This window comes from Zea mays, chromosome 2 (assembly GCF_902167145.1).
Source record: "Zea mays cultivar B73 chromosome 2, Zm-B73-REFERENCE-NAM-5.0, whole genome shotgun sequence".
Classification (NCBI taxonomy): domain Eukaryota; kingdom Viridiplantae; phylum Streptophyta; class Magnoliopsida; order Poales; family Poaceae; genus Zea; species Zea mays.
The window spans coordinates 4,891,930-4,915,833 of NC_050097.1; the positions used below are offsets into that span (position 1 = coordinate 4,891,930).

At 51.6% G+C, this 23,904-nt stretch overlaps 2 protein-coding genes across 2 annotated transcripts; both read left to right on the forward strand.

Annotated features, from left to right (window-relative positions):
• Nucleotides 1–447: 447 nt before the first annotated feature.
• LOC100384122 (uncharacterized) lies at nt 448–5,334 on the forward strand. The gene is made up of 9 exons (NM_001357644.1): nt 448–682; nt 802–1,144; nt 1,745–1,827; nt 1,970–1,978; nt 2,088–2,176; nt 2,341–2,414; nt 2,843–2,893; nt 3,003–3,079; nt 4,366–5,334. The coding sequence occupies exons 1-9, from the start codon at nt 628–630 to the stop codon at nt 5,061–5,063; spliced, it is 1,479 nt and encodes a 492-aa protein (NP_001344573.1). The 5' UTR covers nt 448–627; the 3' UTR covers nt 5,064–5,334.
• Nucleotides 5,335–9,697: 4,363 nt separating this feature from the next.
• LOC100216690 (putative protein kinase superfamily protein) lies at nt 9,698–14,382 on the forward strand. The gene is made up of 6 exons (NM_001143096.1): nt 9,698–10,520; nt 10,615–10,872; nt 11,042–11,279; nt 11,424–11,559; nt 11,691–11,840; nt 14,065–14,382. Exons 1-6 carry the CDS (start codon nt 10,349–10,351, stop codon nt 14,245–14,247), a joined length of 1,137 nt encoding a protein of 378 aa, NP_001136568.1. The 5' UTR covers nt 9,698–10,348; the 3' UTR covers nt 14,248–14,382.
• Nucleotides 14,383–23,904: the final 9,522 nt, after the last annotated feature.

Here is a 23,904-nt window from a genome sequence, read left to right on the forward strand (position 1 = left end):
CGCCGAGGTCCTAGCAGACTGCGAGACGGCGGTTGCAGCGGTTCTCCTGCTCGTCACGGTTGCAGCGGGAACCGCGGCCGGCCCTGTTCATCTTCCTCGTCACGGTTGCAGCGGCTGCGAGACGGCGGCGCGCGCTCTGTTTTCTTGGTCTCTGGCGCGGCAAGGGAGTACTCCGGCCAGGGGTAGATTAGTACGAAGGGTACACAACCTGCATCAAGAACAACAAAACAGACGTTAATAGAGCACGGGAGATTAACTGTCCCAATCTGACGTGACTTTGAGCTCCATAATACCAAATTGGCAAAGTACAGCTGCGGAGTAATAAATTGGTGAAGCCGCGCGACGAGAATGTTACAAACTCAAATAACTCTCCTCCGTGTGCGAGCGAGCTGCCGTGTCCTCTCCTTCCTCTATTTTATCACCCTCCCCCGCCCCTCCCCATTCTTCACCGCCCGAGAAATCCTCGCCCCCTTGTACTGCTCGCCACAGCGCGGAATCTCACCTCTCTTCCCCGACCCGAGAGAGCTCGGTCGGACAAACCCACCACCCACACCGGCCGGCCGGGAGAGCCACGAAGTTACTGCGCGCGTACGTCGCCGGTTTCCTTTCTCACCGCACGTCGTCGTCATGGACACCTCGCACCACTATCATCCATGGCTCAACTTCTCCCTCGCCCACCACTGTCAGTACCCCCCCCCCTCGATCGCCCCGCGCGTCGTACCTCTCTTTCTCCCTAGCTCCGTGCGTGCGTCTCAATCTCCCCATGCATGCATGTGTATGTTTTTCCGGCCCGTCGCGCAGGTGACCTCGAGGAGGAGGAGAGGGGCGCGGCCGCCGAGCTGGCCGCGATAGCCGGCGCCGCGCCGCCGCCGAAGCTGGAGGACTTCCTCGGCGGAGGCGTCGCCACCGGTGGTCCGGAGGCGGTGGCGCCCGCGGAGATGTACGACTCGGACCTCAAGTTCATAGCCGCCGCCGGGTTCCTTGGCGGCTCGGCGGCGGCGGCGGCGACGTCGCCGCTGTCCTCCCTCGACCAGGCCGGTTCCAAGCTGGCCTTGCCTGCGGCGGCGGCTGCTCCGGCGCCGGAGCAGAGGAAGGCCGTCGACTCCTTTGGGCAGCGCACGTCCATCTACCGCGGCGTCACACGGTAAGCTAAGCTAGCTGTCGCAGATCCATATCTAATCCGGCCGTGAGGTATATATGAACCTAAAAAAAAGTGACCTTTGCGTTTGGGTGTTTCTTATCATGCATGGACTGCTACTGTTTGTAGCATGACTGCATGAGGCTATCTGCATGACTGCATGCAAATTAAGGTGCACCAGCTGGTGTTGCTTGGTATGTGTGGCTGTGGCCTATTGTTCATAACACAGGGCATGCCTACTATGCTTGCCTAGATCATACTTCCATGGATTAGTGGATGCAGAAAAGTTGGGGTTTGTTCTTGGAAAACCCATATATTATAGTGTCGCACTAATTTTGTGAAGCCTTTGTCTGACCATATAATGATAGAGCAGAACGAAGCAAGTGTTTGGTGATTGTAAGTACTAGGATTTTTTAAAAGTTGTTTTTCATCTTTAGATTTTTGTCTTCAGTTTCTCAACATTTGGAGAGTTTTGCCAATCTTTGTGCTGCTGCTCTTTTTTTTTAAGAAAAAAATAACAAGCAGTCAAGCTGCACCATATATTATTAATTACGGGTTTTGTCTGTCTAAAATCTTAGGTGATGTGGTATTTTTGGTGATTTCTAGGCACCGGTGGACTGGCAGGTACGAGGCACATCTGTGGGACAACAGCTGCCGACGCGAAGGGCAGAGCCGCAAGGGCCGCCAAGGTACATCGTCAGCCTGTTTGCGTACTATACTACTGTATATAGGCGTCTGCTATTGATTTGCGTAGCTACTAACGCTCTCCTTTTTTGCATGTTGGCTTGGTGCCAATATATACTTGCTGCCTGATGCTCTTCTGGCGTTCAGTATATTTGGGTAAGAACTGATTAAACAAGCTTCATGTTTATTTCATTATCCATGCATCATCTCGTCAAGCAGAAGCATCACATTGCTGATGGTACTATTTTTTTTCATGAATCTGAAGGTGGCTATGATAAGGAGGAGAAGGCTGCCAGGGCGTATGATCTTGCAGCTTTGAAGTACTGGGGTTCTAGCACCACCACCAACTTTCCGGTAAGCGCATAGATAGACGTATGACTAGTAGCTATAAAAGAAAAAAAGAGAGAGACAAACGCTGATGCAGAGTGTGTGCAATGAAGCGTCTAGGTAGAGATATCTAACTATCTGTGTGCTGGATGTATATATCGTCTTTATGGGGCAAAGGATTATCGTTTCAGGTTGCTGAGTATGAGAAGGAGGTCGAGGAGATGAAGAACATGACGCGACAAGAGTTTGTTGCTTCCCTTCGAAGGTGATCACTGTTCTGTGATGCTGTAACAACAACAATAGTCCTTAGCTTGCAGGATTTTCAGATAGCTTAATGCATGCATTGTTTGATTGTTATATGCATATATTGGCAACGTATACCATGCGGCAGAGACTTAGATATCTTTACCATGTTTAAGTGTGAGTTTCGTTCGTGTGTCGTCTCGTCCATCAAGCTCAATTACTTTTCCCAAAAAAAATGGGGCATAGGAGATTCAAACTCTGCCTGCTTGGTATAAAGTGCTCAGCTTCTATCCATATAAGATCTATCCATATATATAGAAATTGTAAATATAAGATCTATCCATATATATAGAAATTGTATCGATGTGCAGACAACTAACTAGTATATCTTTATCGGTCAAATGTTGTTTTTAACCAAAAAAAAACATATATACGTGTTTTGTGGTGCAGGAAGAGCAGTGGATTCTCTCGGGGTGCTTCCATCTACCGAGGTGTAACCAGGTGAATACTCCTGCCTGCTTGTTCCCATGCATTTTTCAGTTGCAGTCATGTTAATTTTAGCTCTTCGTTTCACATGCCGTCTAAGTCTTGTTGTCCATGCAATTCGCAGACATCACCAGCATGGACGGTGGCAGGCGAGGATCGGAAGGGTGGCCGGTAACAAGGACCTCTACCTTGGGACGTTCAGTGAGTACATATACAAACACTTCGGCCATTGCACACACCTGCTAAACAAACCAGGCTTCTCAGCTATATGTAAACATATTTATCGATTTATTCAATCAGGAAAAAACGTGTGAACAAATAATCTACGATGCCAAAGTTTTATCATGTATTGGCATGATGCATGTCACAGATACAAATACTACAGTAGTGTTGAGTTTTTTTGGTCTAGCTAATGCAAAACCACATGCATGAACATCTCATATATGAATAAAAGCTGCACAAGCGGTTTCCTTTCTCAAAATGAGACAAGCTGGGACCATATTAGCCAGAACTATTTTCTTGGTTCCCACATTAAAATATGTAAGCATACACTAACACCTTGCACACGTAGGTCCCCCCTCTTCTCTTTTTCAATGGTTTGTACGTACAATCCTTGTAGCTAGATTCGCCTACATATTTTATGTAGGTCAAGAACATCTAGTTTGACCAGATGTACGCATGTGTGTGGCGCCGGGTTCGATTTGAGTTCGTCATCTTTTGCCCCCCATGCATGATGGGTTGGGGGGGTACGGTGGGGCTTTAGACTGTGTTCAGCGGTTTCCTCTAAATTTCTCCCCCTATATCTCACTCACATGCCACGTCAGCTTTCTCTTCCCTCTATATCTCCACGCTCTACAGCGGTTCCCCCTATATCAAACCTCTATACCCCACTACAACTATAAAATAACATTTTCTATATATTTCCATCATCTATTACCATTTTTCTTTCAACTAGCAAATATTGGCGCTCACCAACTTCGAGACAAGGAGGCAGACTAGCGTGCCCCTCGATCTGGTGAACTTCTCTGCTCCACTCTACTACTGTATCGCGTAGAGTAGAATTTAGCGTCGAACGTTGCAGTCTCAGAGTGACGCTAAAGGCATACAGTAAAAGGGGAGAGGACACCGTTGAAGACGGTCTTATGCAGGAAAAAAAGAGGGGCCGTGACCACGCATGCATGCATTTTGCCTGATTGCATTGCGACCTGAACGTTTCTCTCTTCGTCCATGCAGTTTTTTTTAGTACGTACTTGTTTAGTGTCGCCTCTCGGTTTTCCGTGTAAAGCATGTGGTTGTGGTTAAACTAAGAGTACGTTCTGAACCTGTCATTACTGCTCAGTTTTTTTAACTGAGCTCCTGTCACCGTGCTGCCGTGCATGGTGGTTCTGTCATTTCATCTAACTGCTGTATAATTATATATCAGTCAAAGCATCTGAACCTGTAGTTCCAGAACTGATGTATACTCCACTATGCTACGATTCGTTTAGGCACCGAGGAGGAAGCTGCAGAGGCCTACGACATAGCGGCCATCAAGTTCAGAGGCCTGAACGCCGTCACAAACTTCGAGATCAGCCGGTACAACGTGGAGACCATAATGAGCAGCAACCTTCCAGTCGCGAGCATGTCGTCGTCGGCGGCGGCGGCGGCGGGTGGCCGGAGCAGCAAGGCGCTGGAGTCCCCTCCGTCCGGCTCGCTTGACGGCGGCGGCGGCATGCCAGTCGTCGAAGCCAGCACGGCACCGCCGCTGTTCATTCCGGTGAAGTACGACCAGCAGCAGCAGGAGTACCTGTCGATGCTCGCGTTGCAGCAGCACCACCAGCAGCAACAAGCAGGGAACCTGTTGCAGGGGCCGCTAGTAGGGTTCGGCGGCCTCTACTCCTCCGGGGTGAACCTGGATTTCGCCAACTCCCACGGCACGGCGGCTCCGTCGTCGATGGCCCACCACTGCTACGCCAATGGCACCGCCTCCGCCTCGCATGAGCACCAGCACCAGATGCAGCAGGGCGGCGAGAACGAGACGCAGCCGCAGCCGCAGCAGAGCTCCAGCAGCTGCTCCTCCCTGCCATTCGCCACCCCGGTCGCTTTCAATGGGTCCTATGAAAGCTCCATCACGGCGGCAGGCCCCTTTGGATACTCCTACCCAAATGTGGCAGCCTTTCAGACGCCGATCTATGGAATGGAATGATTCGGGCCGCCCGGTCGTGGCTGCTGGTCGGCCTCCGCTCGCCGCTGGCGTCTCGCATGTGCGAAAAGGGTGGGGAGAAGCCATGAGAACACGAGACTGACATGGGCGCTCTCGCACAAAAGACATAAAGCGGGGGGACTGAAAGATCAGAGGTACCAGTAGACAGTAGTAGTATGATGGAAGAGACAGTAAGCAGCGAGTAGTGTGCTGCAGGATACACTGACCATCGATCTGCTAACAACAAAATGATCGTTGCAGCTAGCTATAGCATATTTGCCTTTGCCCTTTTGTAGCTTTGGTCTGGTCTCTCTCTCTCTCTCTCTCTTTTTTCAGCTTTGTTGCTCCCCAGCGTCCTGCACTGCATGCCAGCTGCTTTGAAGCTTTCTCTTTCTACTGACATGGTTCTGCAAGTGCCATCATAGCTTTAGTCAGCCCTGTACAATGGATGCAGGAACGTCGTCTTTGAATTGGATCTCTGTAGCTCATCTCTCCCCCTAGCTCCCCCACTTTGTTTTCTTTTTTGTGCTTTCCTTTCTGCTGCCTCTGCTAGCGTTATGTGTACTGAACAAGTTCATCAAACAGATATAGCACCCTTGCAACTATGAATCAATGTCGGTCTTATTTAATGAAACTCTCCCAAATTTACCGCCTTAACGATACGTTCATACTACAACCATTTTGCCTCCCTGGAAGGTACGGTTTCCCGTTCTGCTGTTGATTTCTCGTTTGCAGCATTCTGTATGCCTTTCCTTTGCCCAGCGAGAATAATATTGTATGCGTTTGAATACCAATGATTTTGCAAAATCTCTACTATTTTATCAATAGTGAATGTGTCACGATTGAAGCACTAATAATTCCTTTAATCTCAAATTCCTGAGCCTGAATCTCTAGACTCAACGTCATTTTACTGCCGATTTTCTCGTTGGCGGCATAATGCATGCCTGGCCCTGTATTAATGAATAATCTGTGGACTGAACGTATCAACAGAAGTTATCCTTTATGTCCACAGTAACTTCCATCTAGCCCTAAGAGCATCTAATCCTAAGAGGCTGTTTAGTTTCTAGTGATTTATTTTTAGTCACTCTATTTTATTCAATTTTAGTTCCTAAATTATCAAATAATAAGAAACTAAAATAGAGTTTTACTTTTCGTATTTAGTAATTTAAAAACTAAAATATAATAAAATGATGAACTAAAAATTAGTCTCTAAAAACGAGATACCCCTAAACCATCCCATATACTCCAAGAAAATATGGAACAATCCAAAACAATGGAGCACTATATATCTTCTTACGAGATGGAGCTCTTCGACGAGACGGAAACAAAAAAAAACAGACTAAATAGGTGTGAAATACTTCAAACTTTCACACAAGCCGTCTTCGTGGACGTACGAGACGCAATCATTGGTGATGCTCGATCGAGTGGCTCATGCGAGGAAGCAAACATTCCGCTCCAGTTCTTCGTTGCGTGTGCAGGGAGTTGTGAGGAGAAGTCTCCTCCGATAGGCCTGCCGTACGTCGGCAGCTAGCGCCACCATGAGTACATCACAGCTTGTAACCATTCACGCCTTTTCTTCCTCTGCTCCGGTCGACCATGGGCCTTTGAAGAGTGTGTATCTATTATTCAAGTGTTTTGAAGGTTGTTGTCATGTGAATTTTTAATTAATCAGTTTCATATCAAACGATTAGTATTAAACGGATGAGACGAAAACAAAAATTTTGGGCGTGGACTTGCAACTATAAAAAAATGTACAGAAAAATAATTTAATAAATTGCATAAAAACAAATAGACGAATGATGATGATGATGATGATGATGATGATGATAATGATGATGATGATGATGATGATGATAATAATAATAATGATAATAATAATAATAATAATAATAATAATAATAATAATAATAATAATAATAATAATAATAATAATAATAATAATAATAATAATAATAATAATAATAATAATAATAATACGAAAAGATTGAATAGCAGATACCGAAGCGTGAGCCAAATCCAACGGTCAAAATTCGCATGTTGTTTAGCTGAAGAAGCAACGATGGTGTCGCGTAGCGCTTGGTTGGCTGACTCTGCTACGTTACGTGTTGGTAGGCGCCTAGGCGGGCGGGCAGGTGGCACCGTGGCAGCGGTGTCGACCTGCATGCAGCAGCACGTGGCTCTCGCTTGTATGGGCCTGTTTGTTTCGGCTTCTGGCAGTTTCTGGCCACCAAAAGCTGTTGCGGACTGCCAAACGCTCAGCTTTTCAGCCAGCTTCTACAAAATTCGTTGGGGCAAAAACCATCCAAAATCAACATAAACACATAATCAGTTGAGTCGTTGTAATAGTAGGAATCCGTCACTTTCTCGATCCTGAGCCTTATGAACAACTTTATCTTTCTCCACACGTAATCGTAATGATACTCAGATCTCTCCACAGCCAGATTCTCCTCACAGCCAAATTTTTAGAAAAGCTGATCAGAAAAAAGCTGAACCAAACATGCCCTATGTGTACCCGAACACGAGCGCCACTGCGTCGCATTGGGCCGGCCCATCGGTTGCCCAACTCGGACCGCACAGTTTGGATCTAAAGGCAAGGCTCAAAGAGAGGATGTAATCCAATTGTCCGTGGCCTGACGTTGCAAGGACATTGGCCCCAGAAGACCCATTGGGCCCAACTAAACGCATCGTCCTCTCCTGTGTTTCCCCTTGTTCCAGCTACTAACGTGGGCTAGCCACCGGCGAAGTCCATGGCCACACGATTCTTTATTTTCCAATATGTTTTGTTAACAAACCTTGCAACCAACTCGACCCGTCCCAAAAAAAAATTGGGTTGAACTCAACCTGATCAATGTAACAGACGGGTATGAGTTATAATTTTTAACCCGCAATAATTTTTTATCCGACTCAACCCAAAAGAAACGACCCGACACGTCAAACCGTCCACGACCCAATCTTGACCCGATCCGACGTTTGAGCAGGTCTACAGGCAGGTAACACGAAACAAATCTTTTACATCTTACTAATGTCTCCATGGGTGTTAGAAAAGGTTGGAGGTTATGATATGGGATCTGCGACCATACCGCTACTCAATATATCACCATCACAGCTCTATCCCATCGTTGTTATGGATCCAACTAGCACTAACTCTCCGTCAAGCATAACACCCCTTACAAATCCTTCTCCAGAGCCACGCACAACCTCCATATGGGCTTCACGGCGGAAGCCAAAGCCACCGAGACAACTAGGATGTGGAAACTTCTAAGAGTAACAAGCACCACCGGTTTACAACACTCTACCTAGTGCCAAATCACTCAATGCATTGCACTAGGAATGGTCATTATATAGCATGGACACTATTCATCGCGAGTGGGCTGGAGGGCACTAAGGCATTCAAAACATGGACACAAAATCCCCTTGACACTAACTTTTGGAACTTGCCTGGCCATTCGTTTTATTTAAAGAGAAAGCAAAAAACTATCCATTAGACTGAGTCTAGTAGCTTGTGATTGTGGATATGCAAAATGACTACTCCCTCCGTTTCTTTTTAGTTGTCGCTGAATAGTTCAATTTTACACTATCCAGCGACATCTAAAACGAAACGGAGGGAGTACTAGCGTTAAACACATTAAGTATCCGATTCTAGTAGCTCGCATGTGCATTATGAGTACGAACAAACACTACTCGACAGGCCGGCTTATCAACTTCACTGGTCGATTAATCGGCTCACTCGGCTCGGCTGGCCGCCATTGCAGGGCGATTAGCCGGTCCACTAAGAAGGGTTTCCCCCCTTTCTAATTTTTTAAAACTGGTTCGATTTTTTATTTGAATCCGACTGCGTATTTTGAAATTTTGTTCTAGTGGAAAGTCTTAGAATAGTTCATAGTATTTCTAAGAAAATTTTCATTAAAATCCTTCGAAAATTACAAAATATCCCAAATACAAAATTCGGAAGCGGTGTTACAGCTAACAGCTAACCGGCTGGTCCCGATATCCAATTAGCCGGCCGGCTAGCCAAATTTATCAAACGGTTTGGTGAACTTGAAGCCAACCTTCTCAACTCTACCCCTACCATCCCCTTCTCTCTCTCTCCGGTGGAAGTGAAAATCGGGTCACGTAGATCCGGCGGGCTGGTTGACACGGACACTGTGCGTGCGCCGTTCTGCTTGTACACCCCTTCCCCTACCCCGGCGGGTCACGTGTTCACGGCAGCCGCGCGCCCGGGACGCGAGCGACAGACGGTTGACATGTCACGCTCAGCCCAACGAGTCACAGGGCTCACAGTCACAGCGCGACGCACGCGACACGCACGAACGCAGCCGGCCGCATTCATTGGCGCTGGCGCGCGGCCGGATCGGGGCGATCGCTCGGCAATCATCAGCGACGCGCAGGCCGCCAGGCGCCAGCGAAGGAAACACGGGCGAGACGAGACGACACGAGAGACCAGCCCGGACAACCACAGCCCGCTCCCGTCCCGTCCGGTGCCCCGGACCCAGAACGCGGCACGCCCCCTCCTCCTCCTGCGTTGGCGTCTGGGCCCCGGCCAAACCCGACCCGTGTCCCTCTCCCTCCCGCGCCAGGACCGGATAAAGGGGGCCGCCCGCCGCGACGGCCTCGTCGGTCGCTCGTTCGCCTGTTCCCCTTGTTCGTCTGTCTGTCTTTGACACCACAGCGCCCGCCTCCGTTTGCACTGTTGCCTGCCGCCCTCCTTCCTGCTCCTGCTCGGCTCGCTACGGCTACGGGCACTGGCATCGACAGTGACATCCCCGCTCGCGCCGTCCTCGGTCCTCCCTTTCTTCTGCCTCTCGCTCGCGCGTGCAGTTGAGAGCGGCTCGGCAGCGCAGCGTGCGCGGACACGGCAGCGCCAGTTACTCTCTCTCTCTCTCTCTCTCTCTCTCTCTCTCTCTCTCTCCTCGCTGCTCGGCGTCCAATTCAATGCGCTCCTGCGCAACGGGGCAGAGCAGCGACCTCCTTCCTTCTCCACCATTGGGTTGAGCTCCGCCACTCAATTCAATGCCTGTCCGCTCTTGAAGAAACGCCTCCTCCTCTCTTCTTTAACCGCCCCGTGTCATCACTCTTACTCGTACGTGCTCGCGCACGCCGGTTTCAATACGTCCGCTGGCCTCTGCGTGCGTCGTCTCGTCACGCAGGCAGCAAGGCGTGGAGAGGAGAAGAGGGAGGGGATTGAATTGATTGATGGGGTTGCTCCGCTGAGCTAGCTCCTCCGGCCGTCCTTCCCGTCTTCTACCTCTAGGTGGGTATTGCCATTGCTCGGTGGATCGCAGTGGGAGATGAATTACCTCCGGAGCCGGAGCCTGAAGCGGCTCCTGTCCCTCGGCCGCCGGAGCAACGCCGATGAGTGCGCCGAGGAGTGCGTCGACGTCGACCCGCCGCCGAACAAGCCCACCTGGAGGTGCTTCTCGTACGAGGAGCTCAACCAGGCCACCAATGGCTTCCACCAAGGTAAAACCATCGCCCTGCTTCTGTCTGTCTTATCTTCTGCTGTTCACGCCCGCTTAATTTTGCTTTGGCCACCGGCATTGCCGCGCTACCGCAGACAACATGGTGGGCAAGGGCGGGTACGGAGAGGTCTACCGCGGGGTGCTGGACGACGGCCGCGCCGTCGCCGTGAAGCGCCTGGCGCCGACGGCCGCGGCGGACGAGAAGAAGGAGAAGGACTTCCTTACGGAGCTGGGCACGGTGGGCCACGTCCGCCACCCCAACGTGTCCGCGCTCCTGGGATGCTGCGTCGACCGCGGCCTTCACCTCGTCTTCCACTTCTCCACCCGCGGCTCCGTCTCCGCCAACCTCCACGGCAAGTGCATCCTGTCCATGTCCTCATGTCCTTGTCCTTCCATCCATCCATCCATCCATCCACCACCTACCTACCTAGCGACCCATGCATGTCCACGCGCGTGCTCTCTCGCTCTGCGGCACTGTGCCGCCGCTCACCGATGGTGTCGTGGATGAACAACCGTGCGCAGACCTGAAGCTGCCGGCCATGTCGTGGAAGCAGCGGCACGGGATCGCCGTCGGCACCGCGCGGGGGCTGCGCTACCTCCACAAGGGCTGCGCGCGCCGGATCATCCACCGCGACATCAAGGCGTCCAACATCCTCCTCACCGCCGACTACGAGCCTCAGATATCGGACTTCGGCCTCGCTCGGTGGCTGCCGTCGGAGTGGACGCACCACGCCATCGCGCCCATCGAGGGCACCTTCGGGTGAGCGACGCGCCCGGCGTGTTCTATTCATGCGACAACAATGCAATGCAATGCAATGCCATGCGAATGCGAACTGGCCGGCGAAGAATTGAAGACGCTGACACTGTGGCGTGCCACCTCTGTACTGTACGTACGTGATGACAGGTGCCTGGCGCCGGAGTACTTCACGCACGGCATCGTGGACGAGAAGACGGACGTGTTCGCCTTCGGCGTCTTCCTCCTCGAGCTCATCTCCGGCCGGAAGCCGGTGGACGGCTCCCACATGAGTCTCATCGCGTGGGTGAGTGTCCCCACTGGCCAGCCATCCTATCCATCCTCTGGTCTGGTGCCAGTGCCACTGCCACTGCCACTGCCACCGTTTGCTAGCTCTGCTCACCTAGCCATGTGGCCGTGGACCGATTGACGACGCAGGCCAAACCTTACCTGAGCGACGGCGTGGTGCAAGGGCTCGTGGACCCGCGGCTCGGCGACGGCTACGACGGCGGGCAGCTGAGGCGGCTCATGTTCGTCGCGTCCCTCTGCGTCAGGGCCGCCGCCGTGTGGCGCCCGACCATGACACAGGTGCGCGCGGAAACAGACAACAACTCTCCGCATCTACTTTTTAATGCGCTTGCTGTTCTCGCTGAGAAACAAAATTTTAACCCGTCCTTACTGTCACTGCAACGAGTAAATGCACATTGCCTCTTTGCCTCCAAAAAATTCAACCACTTTACTACTTGTTCTAGAGGATCCAAGCAAAAAGGCATTTCTTCTAAAAAAAGGGTGGTACAATGCCATACCTTGGGAATGTCAGTGGGGGTGGGTCTGACCGACAGAGCGTAGCATCCCGGTCGTTGAAACGCCTGGGCCACCACCAAGAAAATCAGCATCCGTCGGCTCTCTTTTCTCGTCACTGAAAGATCAAAATCTCCAACCATCGTCTCCTTTTCTTTTTCTCTGTCCTTTTTTCTCTAAATAAATTGACCTGTTGCTTGATCCGGTAACGAAGCGATGGAATTCTCTGGGTTCGAGCAAAGGACAATAATGATGCCATTTTACCCTCCTAACCATGGGCAACAACTCTTGGTTTCTTCAGGTATATCGTAGATCATACACCAGAAAAGAAAAAGATGAGTAGTTCTCCCTTTACTTTTTTTTATCGAAGGTTGTGGCCAAGGTTTTCCCTCACACACACTTGTAGCAAAACCAAGATGGGTACGGTTAGGTCCAACAGTTCCATCATAGTACTACCATATACACAATCGGATGGACAACGGCAACACGAGAGAGGTCAACAGCTCGGTGCAGAAAAATGACCCCCCAAGTATTTTATATTGTGCGAATTGGAAGCTATGCAATCAGATGAGGTAATGGTTCAGTTACATATACTCTGGAAACATTAGTTTGCCATGTCTGGTGCTAGGTAGCTATCCCACACCACTCAGGCATAGTTGTCTGTCTGAGCTTTACTAAAGCAGACTATCCGTATACGCTTCTTCGTCTAGCCAGACATCCGAGAGCATCCTCAATACAGGCAGCAGCATCATATACCAGTACTGTATCTGTATCATCCACTTGTTGGCATCTACCCACCAGTTGGCAATGCAAGTAACACTACGCCCAGCCTGATTGCATAGGGGGGCTTGTCCTAATCTATCAATTTTTAATGCGGGGGAGCTGCTTCACCAGGATCCCACAGTGTATGCTGTGTTGCTTGTGGGCGCTCACATAACTGATAATGTGCTTGTGGATGGGCAAAATCGCGCGTTCACCAATTGGGTTGAACCTGTGGGATTGGGAATCGGGATGGTGGCTTGGGCACATCAGTACATATCAATCAGTATTGACCTTGTCCGAATAATGATATTCCCAAATTGCACACAAAAGTTTCTTAGTACATATTAATCAGTATTGACCTTAGACCTATTATTATTAAGCATACAGTAAAAGAAAATGTCTGTGTTTTTCGCGTTCTGTATGAGAAACCAATTTAGGAGTAGGCCATTAATTGGAACCTTGTTGTTTTGCCGAACTTTGGAAGCAGACAATGGTTTGGTCACATCTGGCGGCATGGCCGGTTTGTTAGTTTCTTGGTCGTAGGAGGGGGCATAGGATGCTCTGTTGCCTCCTACTACCTTCTCCCCTACCATTTTCTTTCTCTCCGAATGGTTTGGTTCACGGGAAGCCCAAGGGCGAGGTGGAGTGGGGGACGCAGGACAGCTCAAGAACACAAACCTTGGGGCAAGCGTACAAAACATGCCACCCCGACAGCTATATAAAAGACCAAGTCTACTGCCCCGATCAAAGTTTAATCATGCATTACTTTATTCGTAATCCGTTGTGCCATCAGCGCATAAACAATCAGCCCCCCCCACACTGATGACTGGTCACTGCTGCTCTCGTTACAGCTATCAGATAGACGCCTTGCTTGAGAAGATGGTTATAGTGTATGAGCAGCGTTTAGGTAGCACGTCAGTATGATTAATCGAGCTGTTCAGGGTACTTATCCAAGCCGAACGATTTTGCTTCTGTAACTAAACAAGCACATGTCTGCATAAAAACTCCATTTTTCACGCAACAAAAAATGCTTATCCAAGCTGTAGGGCTGGCCCCCTTTTCATTTACTACAAACAAAAAAAAAAGTCGAGCGTAAAATCCAATGCGCTGTATTGTATCAGCTGCTGTTGGCAGAGGTTACTCCTGGACCTGGACGGCTGGACCGGTCAATTGAAGCTCCAGTGCTGTTTATTAAATTTGGCACTGTTGGTACTTAACTGACTGGATTCACATGGCCACCAATGGGCAGGTGGTGGAGCTACTGGAGTCCGGCGAGATTTCTCAAGAGCAGTGGCAGATGCCCGAGGAGGAGGAGCAAGACGAGCTGTGGGACTTCGACGATCTCGACGACTTCGACGAGGACGACTACGACGACGAGTCCGATTCCCCCTCGATCTCCTCGTCGGCATGCAGCATCCACCCCGATGATTAGCCCCAAAATACTTGCGCGTGTCAGTAGATTATTATCGTTGTTATTATTCAACCTGCTGATACGGTCCTTGATTGTATCGGTGTGTACATACACCATCCATCCCTAGTAGAGAATAGTAATATGAAAATCCGGGAGAAAATCGAGAGAGACAGAGAGAGAGAGAGAAGAGGATCCAGGCCCGTGGCTTTCAGTTTTGGTGTCGCCATCTCATCAGGAATCTTCCCCGTCCATAATACGCCGTCCGTCCGTCTTAACTCCAGCAGCCGATCTGATCAGCTCCTGACAGCGACGGATGCGTGCTGGTTTCTTCCCAAACCAGCTGACAGTTTGGCATGCCGGGCCGTGCGAACCAGAAACTGTCGTTGGTGTGGTGGTGCTTGGCTTTATTTCTGTGGGCGAGCCATGGATGATGCAGGGACTGAGGGACCCCTGGCCTGAATCGCAGGAGCCAGGAGCGGTTTGGCTACGAGCGGTTAGCTAGCTTGCTAGCAGCCACATGCTCAGAGCAGAGGCAAGCCAGGTGGTGGGTTTCGGTTTCGGCTCGGCTGCCGTTGGTTAGCTTGCCCAAGTGCAGTTGGGCGGCCCTACTGCCCGGCTGTTCAGGAGCGCGTCTGAAAGCGAGGTGATCAGTGAGCTAACCACGGCAACGGGATCGGTTGATCATTGAGCGACCTTGAGACAGGACGAAGCAAGTCGCTCTGTCAGACGAGAGGCAATAATTTGCCCTTTTTTCACTTTTCATGCATTTCAGTCGTGTGTGGGTGTGTTAGTTAATTCGGGATGCAGTCATGCATGGCCGCAAGCCCGTTGGCTTGTTTTAATCTATACCGATTTTTAATACTTTTAGAGTGTGTTCGTTTGTTTCGGAATCATGACCTAGAACCAATCCAACCAGTAATGATTATCTAATTTGTATAAGCTTTGATCACCTGGAATGGATCCAACCAGGAATGATTATCTAATTTGTATAAGCTTTGATCACCTGTAACCATTCCTGCCTCAATCCTGAACAAATAAACGCACTCTTATAGTGTTTTATCTCCATCAAGCTTTAATCAAGCTTTAATTGGAAACGAATAACACTAAGCTAAGGCCTGTTTAGTTCGCCGCCAGACTTAGTCGAGAACCAAATAAACCCCAGCAGGTCTAGAAAACGCTTCCGTTTTTTCTAGTTCTAGCTGCACCATGACTCCATGAGTCATGACCCCGGCCCACACTCCAATTCTTTGCATGGCATGGACCTGTTAGCTGCATGACTCGCCGGTGGTCGCTGCCTGCTATGCTAACCTAGACCACTCGTTGGTTGCCAGCAGCACCGGCTCCGCCCAGATCTACGCGCATATATAACTTCTCCCGCACTGTACCTGACTGACACAAGCCGAGGACCAGCGCCACCAGCTCGAAAGCTCCGTCGCGATCACCAAGGACGAAGCTGGAGGACCAAAGCCGCATTCCCATGCAGTGAATGACGGGGCATCGATCGATCGGCTCTACGACGTGTGCGTACTGCAGACGCTAGCTGCCACACGCCCACACCTACAGTGCAGTGTCAGTCCCCAGCGAGGCATGAACAGGGAAAACAGTTGCGCCTGCCTGGGCATTCGCGGTGTGCGGACAAACACACATCGTCCAATGATCCATCAGGGATCAGGCCGAGGATTGAACCCGATGGAACTGTGCGTCCGCGCCGGCATGGTCCTGGATGGACTCCTGCAACACCTAACGTTTCCATATGATGCAGAGACGCGGTGCTCATTGGCCTGCACTCTGCTGGGGCAGCTCCTCGGCCATGATCAGCGCGCGGATGGACCAAGACATTGGTGTAGTGGCGTCAGTGTCGAGTTATACCATTGTTATTACCAGGACCAGCACCAGCCTATCTTAAACGATCAGCAGTGATGAAGACGAATAATAGTGCTGATACCACTGTGTGTACCATCTATATATGTTCAGGGTGCAGCATAGCTTCTAGGTTCTTACGCGAGTTATTAGCTAGCATCATCATGTCGTTTCATATCTCACTTGGACTTTTCATGCAGAATGCAGTGCACAGTACACACCGAATAAAATTTGCGACAGCCCGATGCCGAACTAACTAGCATTATGAGCATGCATAGCATGGGCAACGGACGCAGCCTCTTGCTTGCGCTCGTCCGCGAGCACATGTAGTTGCAGCCACGAGCATGCTGGATCCAACATCCACAGTGTTGTTGACTGTGACAGAATGGCCAAAAACACAGAGCTGCACAACGAACGGTTTCATGCTGGAGGTTACCTGAAGGACAGACAGCGGTGTTGATGGATGGGGGCCTAAGCTGAAAAGAATGCTGGCTATAGTATAGTGCTGCAACGCTGCTACCACGCACAACAGAGATGACTGCTGATGGATTCTTATTCTTCTTGATAGATTTGTTTATGTGATGATGGAATCTAACCTATATGTCGTTGCTCTTCATAAATCTGCTTGTCTCGCTTGGAAATAAATGTAAGTGTGAATGAATGATTGATTGATGAGTAGTTGAATTCATTATTAAACTTCTTATACAAATGTGTCATCTTTGAATTCAATACGGCCTGGAAATGGAATATAAAACCTCTTCTTTTTGATTAATATATATAAACGGCGACTCCGGCCTGTTTACTTAAAAAATATATGGTCTGAACTACGGTATAAACAACTCCTGCTTCTGGAATCTCCATCGTGAAATATAACTTAGTGTTTGGTTGAGGAGCCAAGTAGAACAGAGCCGTTCCATCCCTGATTCTAGGAACGAAGCCGTTCTGTTCTGTGTTTGGTTCTACTTGGCTCTTCAACCAAACACTACCTAAGCTATTCAAGCAACTTTAGGATCAGATAAGTTGTCTGACAAATGGTTAATTTGTTCCTTGCTAACTGTTTAGTTTGATTGTCAACATGCTTAATTTACTAGTAAGCATAGTTCAAAACCGCATGCATGTACTACCTCGTTGATTTCAACTACCAAATAGGCAAACATAGATGCCATTCAGCTCTGGATGGCATTTAAAATGGTTATTCATCCGTCTTGAAATATATAAGGTATCAAGGGTTTAATTTATCCTATATTATTAGTGTTAGGTATCCCATCTGGTATTCTGGTGTGATGTCCTAAAACTGCTTCATAAATACAAGAGTATGTCTAGCGTTCTGATATAATGATGGAAAGACCTGTATGATTTGAGAGGTCCTTTGGAATGGTCAAGTGAGAAAGTTGCAATTTCCCGAGCTCTTTTCCTTTGCAAAAAAAAAAACAAAAACAAAACAAGCTGATCAGCCTAAGCAAAGCCGGTGCCACTGCTCCAATTCCCCGAGCTCTTTTCCTTTGCAGAAAACAAGCTGATCAACCTAAGCAAAGCCCGTGCCACTGCTCCAGTATCTGATATTTTCAGTTTACCAGTCTTAGTGCAAGCTGTTAATCAGTTGCAAGAACTACAACTTGAACTTTATGCACTAATGATCAACACTACTGATGATAGCTGGACTTACATCTGGGGTTCTCTGTCAAGAGCGTCGAACCCTTGACTCGCCGGGCCTCGGCTACGTAACTCGTAGCCTTCGGCCGTCTTCTCCGGTAGGAGTATTCCTCCTAACCGCAGGCTTGAGAGAGAGAGGTGGGAGATGACTTGATTTTTATTGCCCTCAACAGTTCTGCGCACTGGGGGATATATAGGGCCGGCGGCCACACAAATGGAGCAAGCTCCCTAATTATCTTCCCTGCCAAAATACTACTTTCCTACTTATTCCTTGCCATAAGTGCTAAATTGCTACTTTCCTACTTATTCCTTGCCATAAGAGCCAAATTGGTACTTTCCTATTTATCCCTTGCCATAGGTGGCTGCTGCCTTCCTAAACTTGAGTGCCTGCCATCTGCGGCGCTGCTGCACTGTTGGCGCGCTCCGCTGCCCGCCGGATGTCGCGAGCGCGCCTGCGCCTTGTGTACGGCTTACCGTACATGACATCTCTCCCGGCCTCGAAAGTCAGCTCGTCCTCGAGCTGGAAAGCGGGGAAGCTTGCCCTGAAATCCTCAAAATCCTCCCAGGTCGCAGACGACACTGGTTCACCGTGCCACTGTATCAGAACTTGCCTAACGCCGCGAGCCAGGCGACCCGCCAGGACACGGGAAGGTGTGGACACCACTGCGCCGTTGAGTGTGGCCGGTAGCGCAGGTGGTTCCGTTGGTGGCGCCCCAACGAACTTCTTAAGGATGCCCACATGGAAGACGTCGTGGATTTTGGCGTCGGATGGAAGTTGTAGGCGTACGGCAGCCTCGTTGATGATCTCCTTGACACGGTAGGGGCCGACGTAGCGGGGCTTCAACTTGCCTGTGGTGGAACGTGGCAGGGATGCCGATGGTCGTTGACGGAGACGAAGAAGGGCCCAGTCACCGACGTTGTAGACGACCTGCCTGTGATGCTGATCGTAGGCGCGTTTCTAGGATTCTTGCGCCTGATGGAGACGGTAGCGAACGTCGTCGAGGAAGGCAGCCCGGTCCTCCATCTCCTGTGCCACCGCGGGCACGCGTGCGTCACCCGGCTCGTAGGACCGGATGGTCGGTGGGTCGCGGCCGTAGACCACCCGGAATGGCGTCTCACGGAGCGAGGACTGGTAGGCAGTGTTGTAGGTGTACTCCGCCCATGGAAGCCACCGGAGCCACTGTCGGGGTCGATCGCCGGTGAAACAGCGAAGGTACATCATGATGACGCGGTTGGCTGCCTCCGACTGGCCGTCGGTTTGCGGATGGAAAGCGGAGGACATGAACAACTTGGTTCCAGTCAGGGCCATTAGCTCCCTCCAGAAGGCCGACGTGAAGACGGGGTCGCGGTCCGATACGATGGACTGCGGGATGCCGTGCAGCCTCACCACCTCGGCGCAGAATGCTTGCGCCACCGACTCCGCCGTGTATGGGTGCGCCAGCGGGATGAAGTGGCAGTACTTGCTGAAACGGTCGACGACAGTGAGAATGACCGTCTTGCCTTGCACGCGGGGCAGAGCTTCGATGAAGTCGATGCCGATGTCCGACCACACCCCATTTGGGATCGGCAGGGGCTGTAGGAGACCAGCCGGACGTAGGTGATCTGACTTGTATGTTTGGCACGTGCCGCACGCCCTGACGAATTCCTGCACAATACGACGCATGTTGGGAAAATGAAAGTCGCGCCGTAGTCGATGCAGGGTGCGGTGGACGCCCTCGTGGCCGTCATCGTGTACAGCGGCCACGATCTCCCGTAATAGGGGTGAAGTGGCTGGGATATAGAGGCGCCCCTCCATGGCGACCATCCCACCGACGATGGACCACGGTGCAGCGCGCGTGCCTGCACGGATCTCTTCGTAGAGGGCGACGAGGGCCGGATCCGTAGCCTGTGCTTGGCGCAGGCGCTCGACGAAGTCGAAACGGGGTGCTGAAATGGCCATCAGCGTGCCCTCGTCGGGGTCCCTCCTGGATAGTGCGTCGGCGACGGTGTTCGTGGCGCCCGAGCGGTATTCGACCGTAAAGTCGAATCCCAGAAGTTTGCCCACCCAATGGTGTTGGGGAATCGTGGCCAACCTCTGGTCGAGGAGATACTTGAGACTGAAGTGATCCGTCTTGACGATGAACTGGCGTCCCCATAGGTACGGCCGCCAGTGCCAGACAGCCTGGACCAGGCCGATAAGTTCGCGCTCGTAGGCGGCGAGGTCGCGGTGGCGGGGTGCAATAGGTCGGCTGAAGAACGCGACCGGGTGTCCCTCCTGGACGAGCACCCCACCGAAGCCTGTGGAGGATGCATCGCACTCCACCACGAACCGTTTGCCAAAATCTGGCATGGCGAGGACAGGAGCGGACGACACGGCTGCCTTGAGCGCCGTAAAGGCAGCCATGGCCGCGTCATCCCAGACGAAGCCATCCTTTTTGAGGAGGGCCGTTAAGGGGGCAGCCACCGTGTCGTAGTTGTGGACGAAGCGGCGGTAGTACCCGGTGAGGCCGAGGAACCCTCGAACGGCCCGGACCGAGCGCGGCGGCGGCCAGTCGTGAATGGCAGCCACCTTGGCCGGGTCCATGGCTACCCCTGCGGCCGAGATGATGTGGCCGAGGTAGGCGACAGATGGTGCTCCGAAAGAACACTTCGAACGCTTGATGAACAGCTGATGGCGTTGTAGCTCCTCGAGGACGGCCCGTAGATGGCGGAGGTGATCGGCCCACGTGCTGCTGTAAATGAGGATGTCATCAAAAAATACCAGGACGAACCGTCGGAGGAATGGCCGGAGCACGTCATTCATCAGTGCCTGGAACGTGGCAGGGGCGTTGCAAAGCCCGAACGCCATCACGAGGAACTCGTATAAGCCATCGTGTGTGCGGAACGCGGTCTTGTGCACGTCTTCTGGCCGCATCCGGACCTGGTGATAGCCCGACCGTAGATCCAGTTTGGTGAAGAATTTGGCGCCGTGGAGCTCGTCGAGAAGCTCCTCCACGACCGGGATGGGGAACGCGTCTTTGATGGTGAGGGCGTTGAGGGCCTTGTAGTCGACGCAGAAACGCCACGAGCCATCGGGCTTCTTGACCAGGAGTACGGGCGATGAGAATGGGGAGTCGCTGCGACGCACGATCCCCTGGTCAATCATGGCGTTGCACTGCCGCTCCAGCTCGTCCTTGTGTGCAGCCGGGTAGCGGTACGGCCGGACAGCCACCGGTGACGCATCGGGCTTGAGGAGAATGCGATGGTCGTGGGCGCGCTTGGGGGGCAAACCCATCGGAGCTGCGAAGAGCCCCCCGAACGAGGCGAGAAGGGCCTCCAGTTGGGCGTCCGTCCCGTTGGTGGCGCGCAGCGCGGGCTCCTTTGGGCTGGGCGTGCCCGTCCAGGAGATGGAGCGCCCCTGGCGCTGGAACGTCATGCTGCGATTGGCGAGGTTCCACACGATTGGCCCCAACGCCCCAAGCCATCGTGTGCCGAGGACGACGTCGTACCCGGCCAATGGCATGACGAAGAGGTCAGCCGAGTAGAGTTCGCCCTTGACGTGGAGCGGCGCATTGCGAAGGACGCCCGCGCAGGTGATCCGTTCGCCATTGGCCACCATGGCCGTGAGGCGGGGTCGGCGCTGGATGGAGATGCCCGACTGGTGCGCCGCCGCTGCGGATATAAAATTGTGGGTGCTTCCCGAGTCGAGCAGTGCCACCAGGGAGACCGAACCGAGGGTGACGGCGATCTGCATGGTGTCCCCTGGCGCGACCCCAGCCACGGCCTGGAGGGAGAAACAGGGAGCGTCGGTCTCCGCGGCACCCGGTTCCGCCTCGGCCTCCTCAATTTCGACGCCATCCAAGAAGAAAATGCGCCTGCAAAAACGGTTGTGGCCACGAGAATATTTCTCGTTACAATTAAAACATAGTCCTTGGCGGCGCCGATCCGCCATCTCCTCTGGAGATAAGCGCCTGGAGCCGTCGCCACGGCCCGTTGCTGCGCCCAGAGGCGGCACTGGCAGTGCGAACGGGGCCTGTGGCGCCGGGAGCGCCTGAGTCGCTGGCCGCGGAGGTGGCGGCGGCAGGATGCCGCGCGGCCCTGTCTTGGCTGGTGCCGGAATCTTGGCGAGCTCCATCTGCTCCACCTGCCGCGCTAGGCTCATAGCAGTGTTGAGGTTGCCGGGGTTGAGTATCCGCACTGCGTGGCTGAGCGGTGGCAGCAGGCCGCCGGTGTAGAGTTGGACGCGTTGCTCCTCTGCCATCCTGCCAGCACGGGGTAGGAGCTCCTGGAATCGGTTGGAGTACTCCTCGACCGTGCCGGTGCGTCGGCACTCGGTGAGCTCGAAGAACGGCGCTGCACGGAGGGCTGGCCCGAAGCGCAGGTTGAGCAGTTCCCTGAATCTGCTCCAGGACGGGGTGCCCTCGTCTTCCTGTAGTTGTATGTACCAGTGCTGTGCGATGCCCTCGAGGTTATACGAGGCCATCCACACTTGCTCCTCCACCATTGTACGCTGCTGTCGAAAATACGACTCACATTTGTTGATGAAGAGGAGGGGATCGGTCTTGCCATCAAACCGCGGAAAGTCCCATTTCTGGAACCTTGGCGGGCGCTCGATGTCGCGATGACGCTCAGGTTGGGCGCCGCTTGCGGAGGAGGAATCGGACTTCTCCTTCAGCCTGGTGATGTCGGCCTGCATGGCCTTCATCATCTCGATGACGTCGGCTAAAGTGGGCTCGGCCATGTGGATGGAGGATGGAGAACCGCTGGTGGGCGTGGTCGGGGATGGTGGTGTGGTGAGTGGATCGGTGGGCGGAACTGGGTGAGGCAAGGATCTCCGGACTCGCGATACCAAGCTGTCAAGAGCGTCGAACCCTTGACTCGCCGGGCCTCGGCTACGTAACTCGTAGCCTTCGGCCGTCTTCTCCGGTAGGAGTATTCCTCCTAACCGCAGGCTTGAGAGAGAGAGGTGGGAGATGACTTGATTTTTATTGCCCTCAACAGTGCTGCGCACTGGGGGATATATAGGGCCGGCGGCCACACAAATGGAGCAAGCTCCCTAATTATCTTCCCTGCCAAAATACTACTTTCCTACTTATTCCTTGCCATAAGTGCTAAATTGCTACTTTCCTACTTATTCCTTGCCATAAGAGCCAAATTGATACTTTCCTATTTATCCCTTGCCATAGGTGGCTGCTGCCTTCCTAAACTTGAGTGCCTGCCATCTGCGGCGCTGCTGCACTGTTGGCGCGCTCCGCTGCCCGCCGGATGTCGCGAGCGCGCCTGCGCCTTGTGTACGGCTTACCGTACATGACATTCTCCCTAGTGTACTCATCCAAGGCATACAGATTGTTCACAGGGCACGCACAAGTTTATCATTTTGTTTCAAAGGGCTTTGGAAGACCTCCTGACAGAGCAAACACAAGGTATTCCTTTTTAGATAATGGAGAAAAAGTTCTGGCTTTCCCCTCAAAAGAGGTTAGAGCCAACACAAATTGTTACATCGCACTGCTCTCTAAAGGAACAGACTCCTCCACACAGCCACACACCATCACACTAAAGGTTTTTGAAAATTAATAAAACCAACGAGATGATTACAAAGACAATCCTATTAGAAAACCTTCAACCAAAATTAACACAAAATTGCATGGCCACCGATTCCAGGCGACGGTAAACATTCTTCATTAAAACTCCATCAGCTTCATCCTTTTGTTGCAAATAAGTAAAACTTGAAACATTATTAAAAACTAAGTCATTCTTACTTATCCAAACAAGGTATTATTTTGACAGATAAGTACAGTAAATATGCCGCGGAGGAAAACAATGCACCTAGATGACTGTGATCTGCCAGCAAGTTACTAAGGAAACAATGCACCTAGATGCCACAGGACTTAAGCTGACTTCTCTTCTCTATGTCTGGAGACCTGCATGCAATGTCCATGGAAACGAAATTAACAACCAAACCCAGATTGTCATTTAGTTTTGAGGAAATAGGACGCAGATCAGCCGATGCCATGCCAAGCACGGACATGAAATCGCTTTTCTTTTAAAAAAAGGAACGAACATGAAAAGATTCCCGAGTCTCAGGGCGGTGTGTTCATGCACTTCCAGTCTCCAGGCGTTGGATTTACAAAGCTTTCTGCTGAACGAAACATGGCAATAGCCACCCGTCGACCATGCAGGGTACCGTGATCCAGGCAACTGATCCTG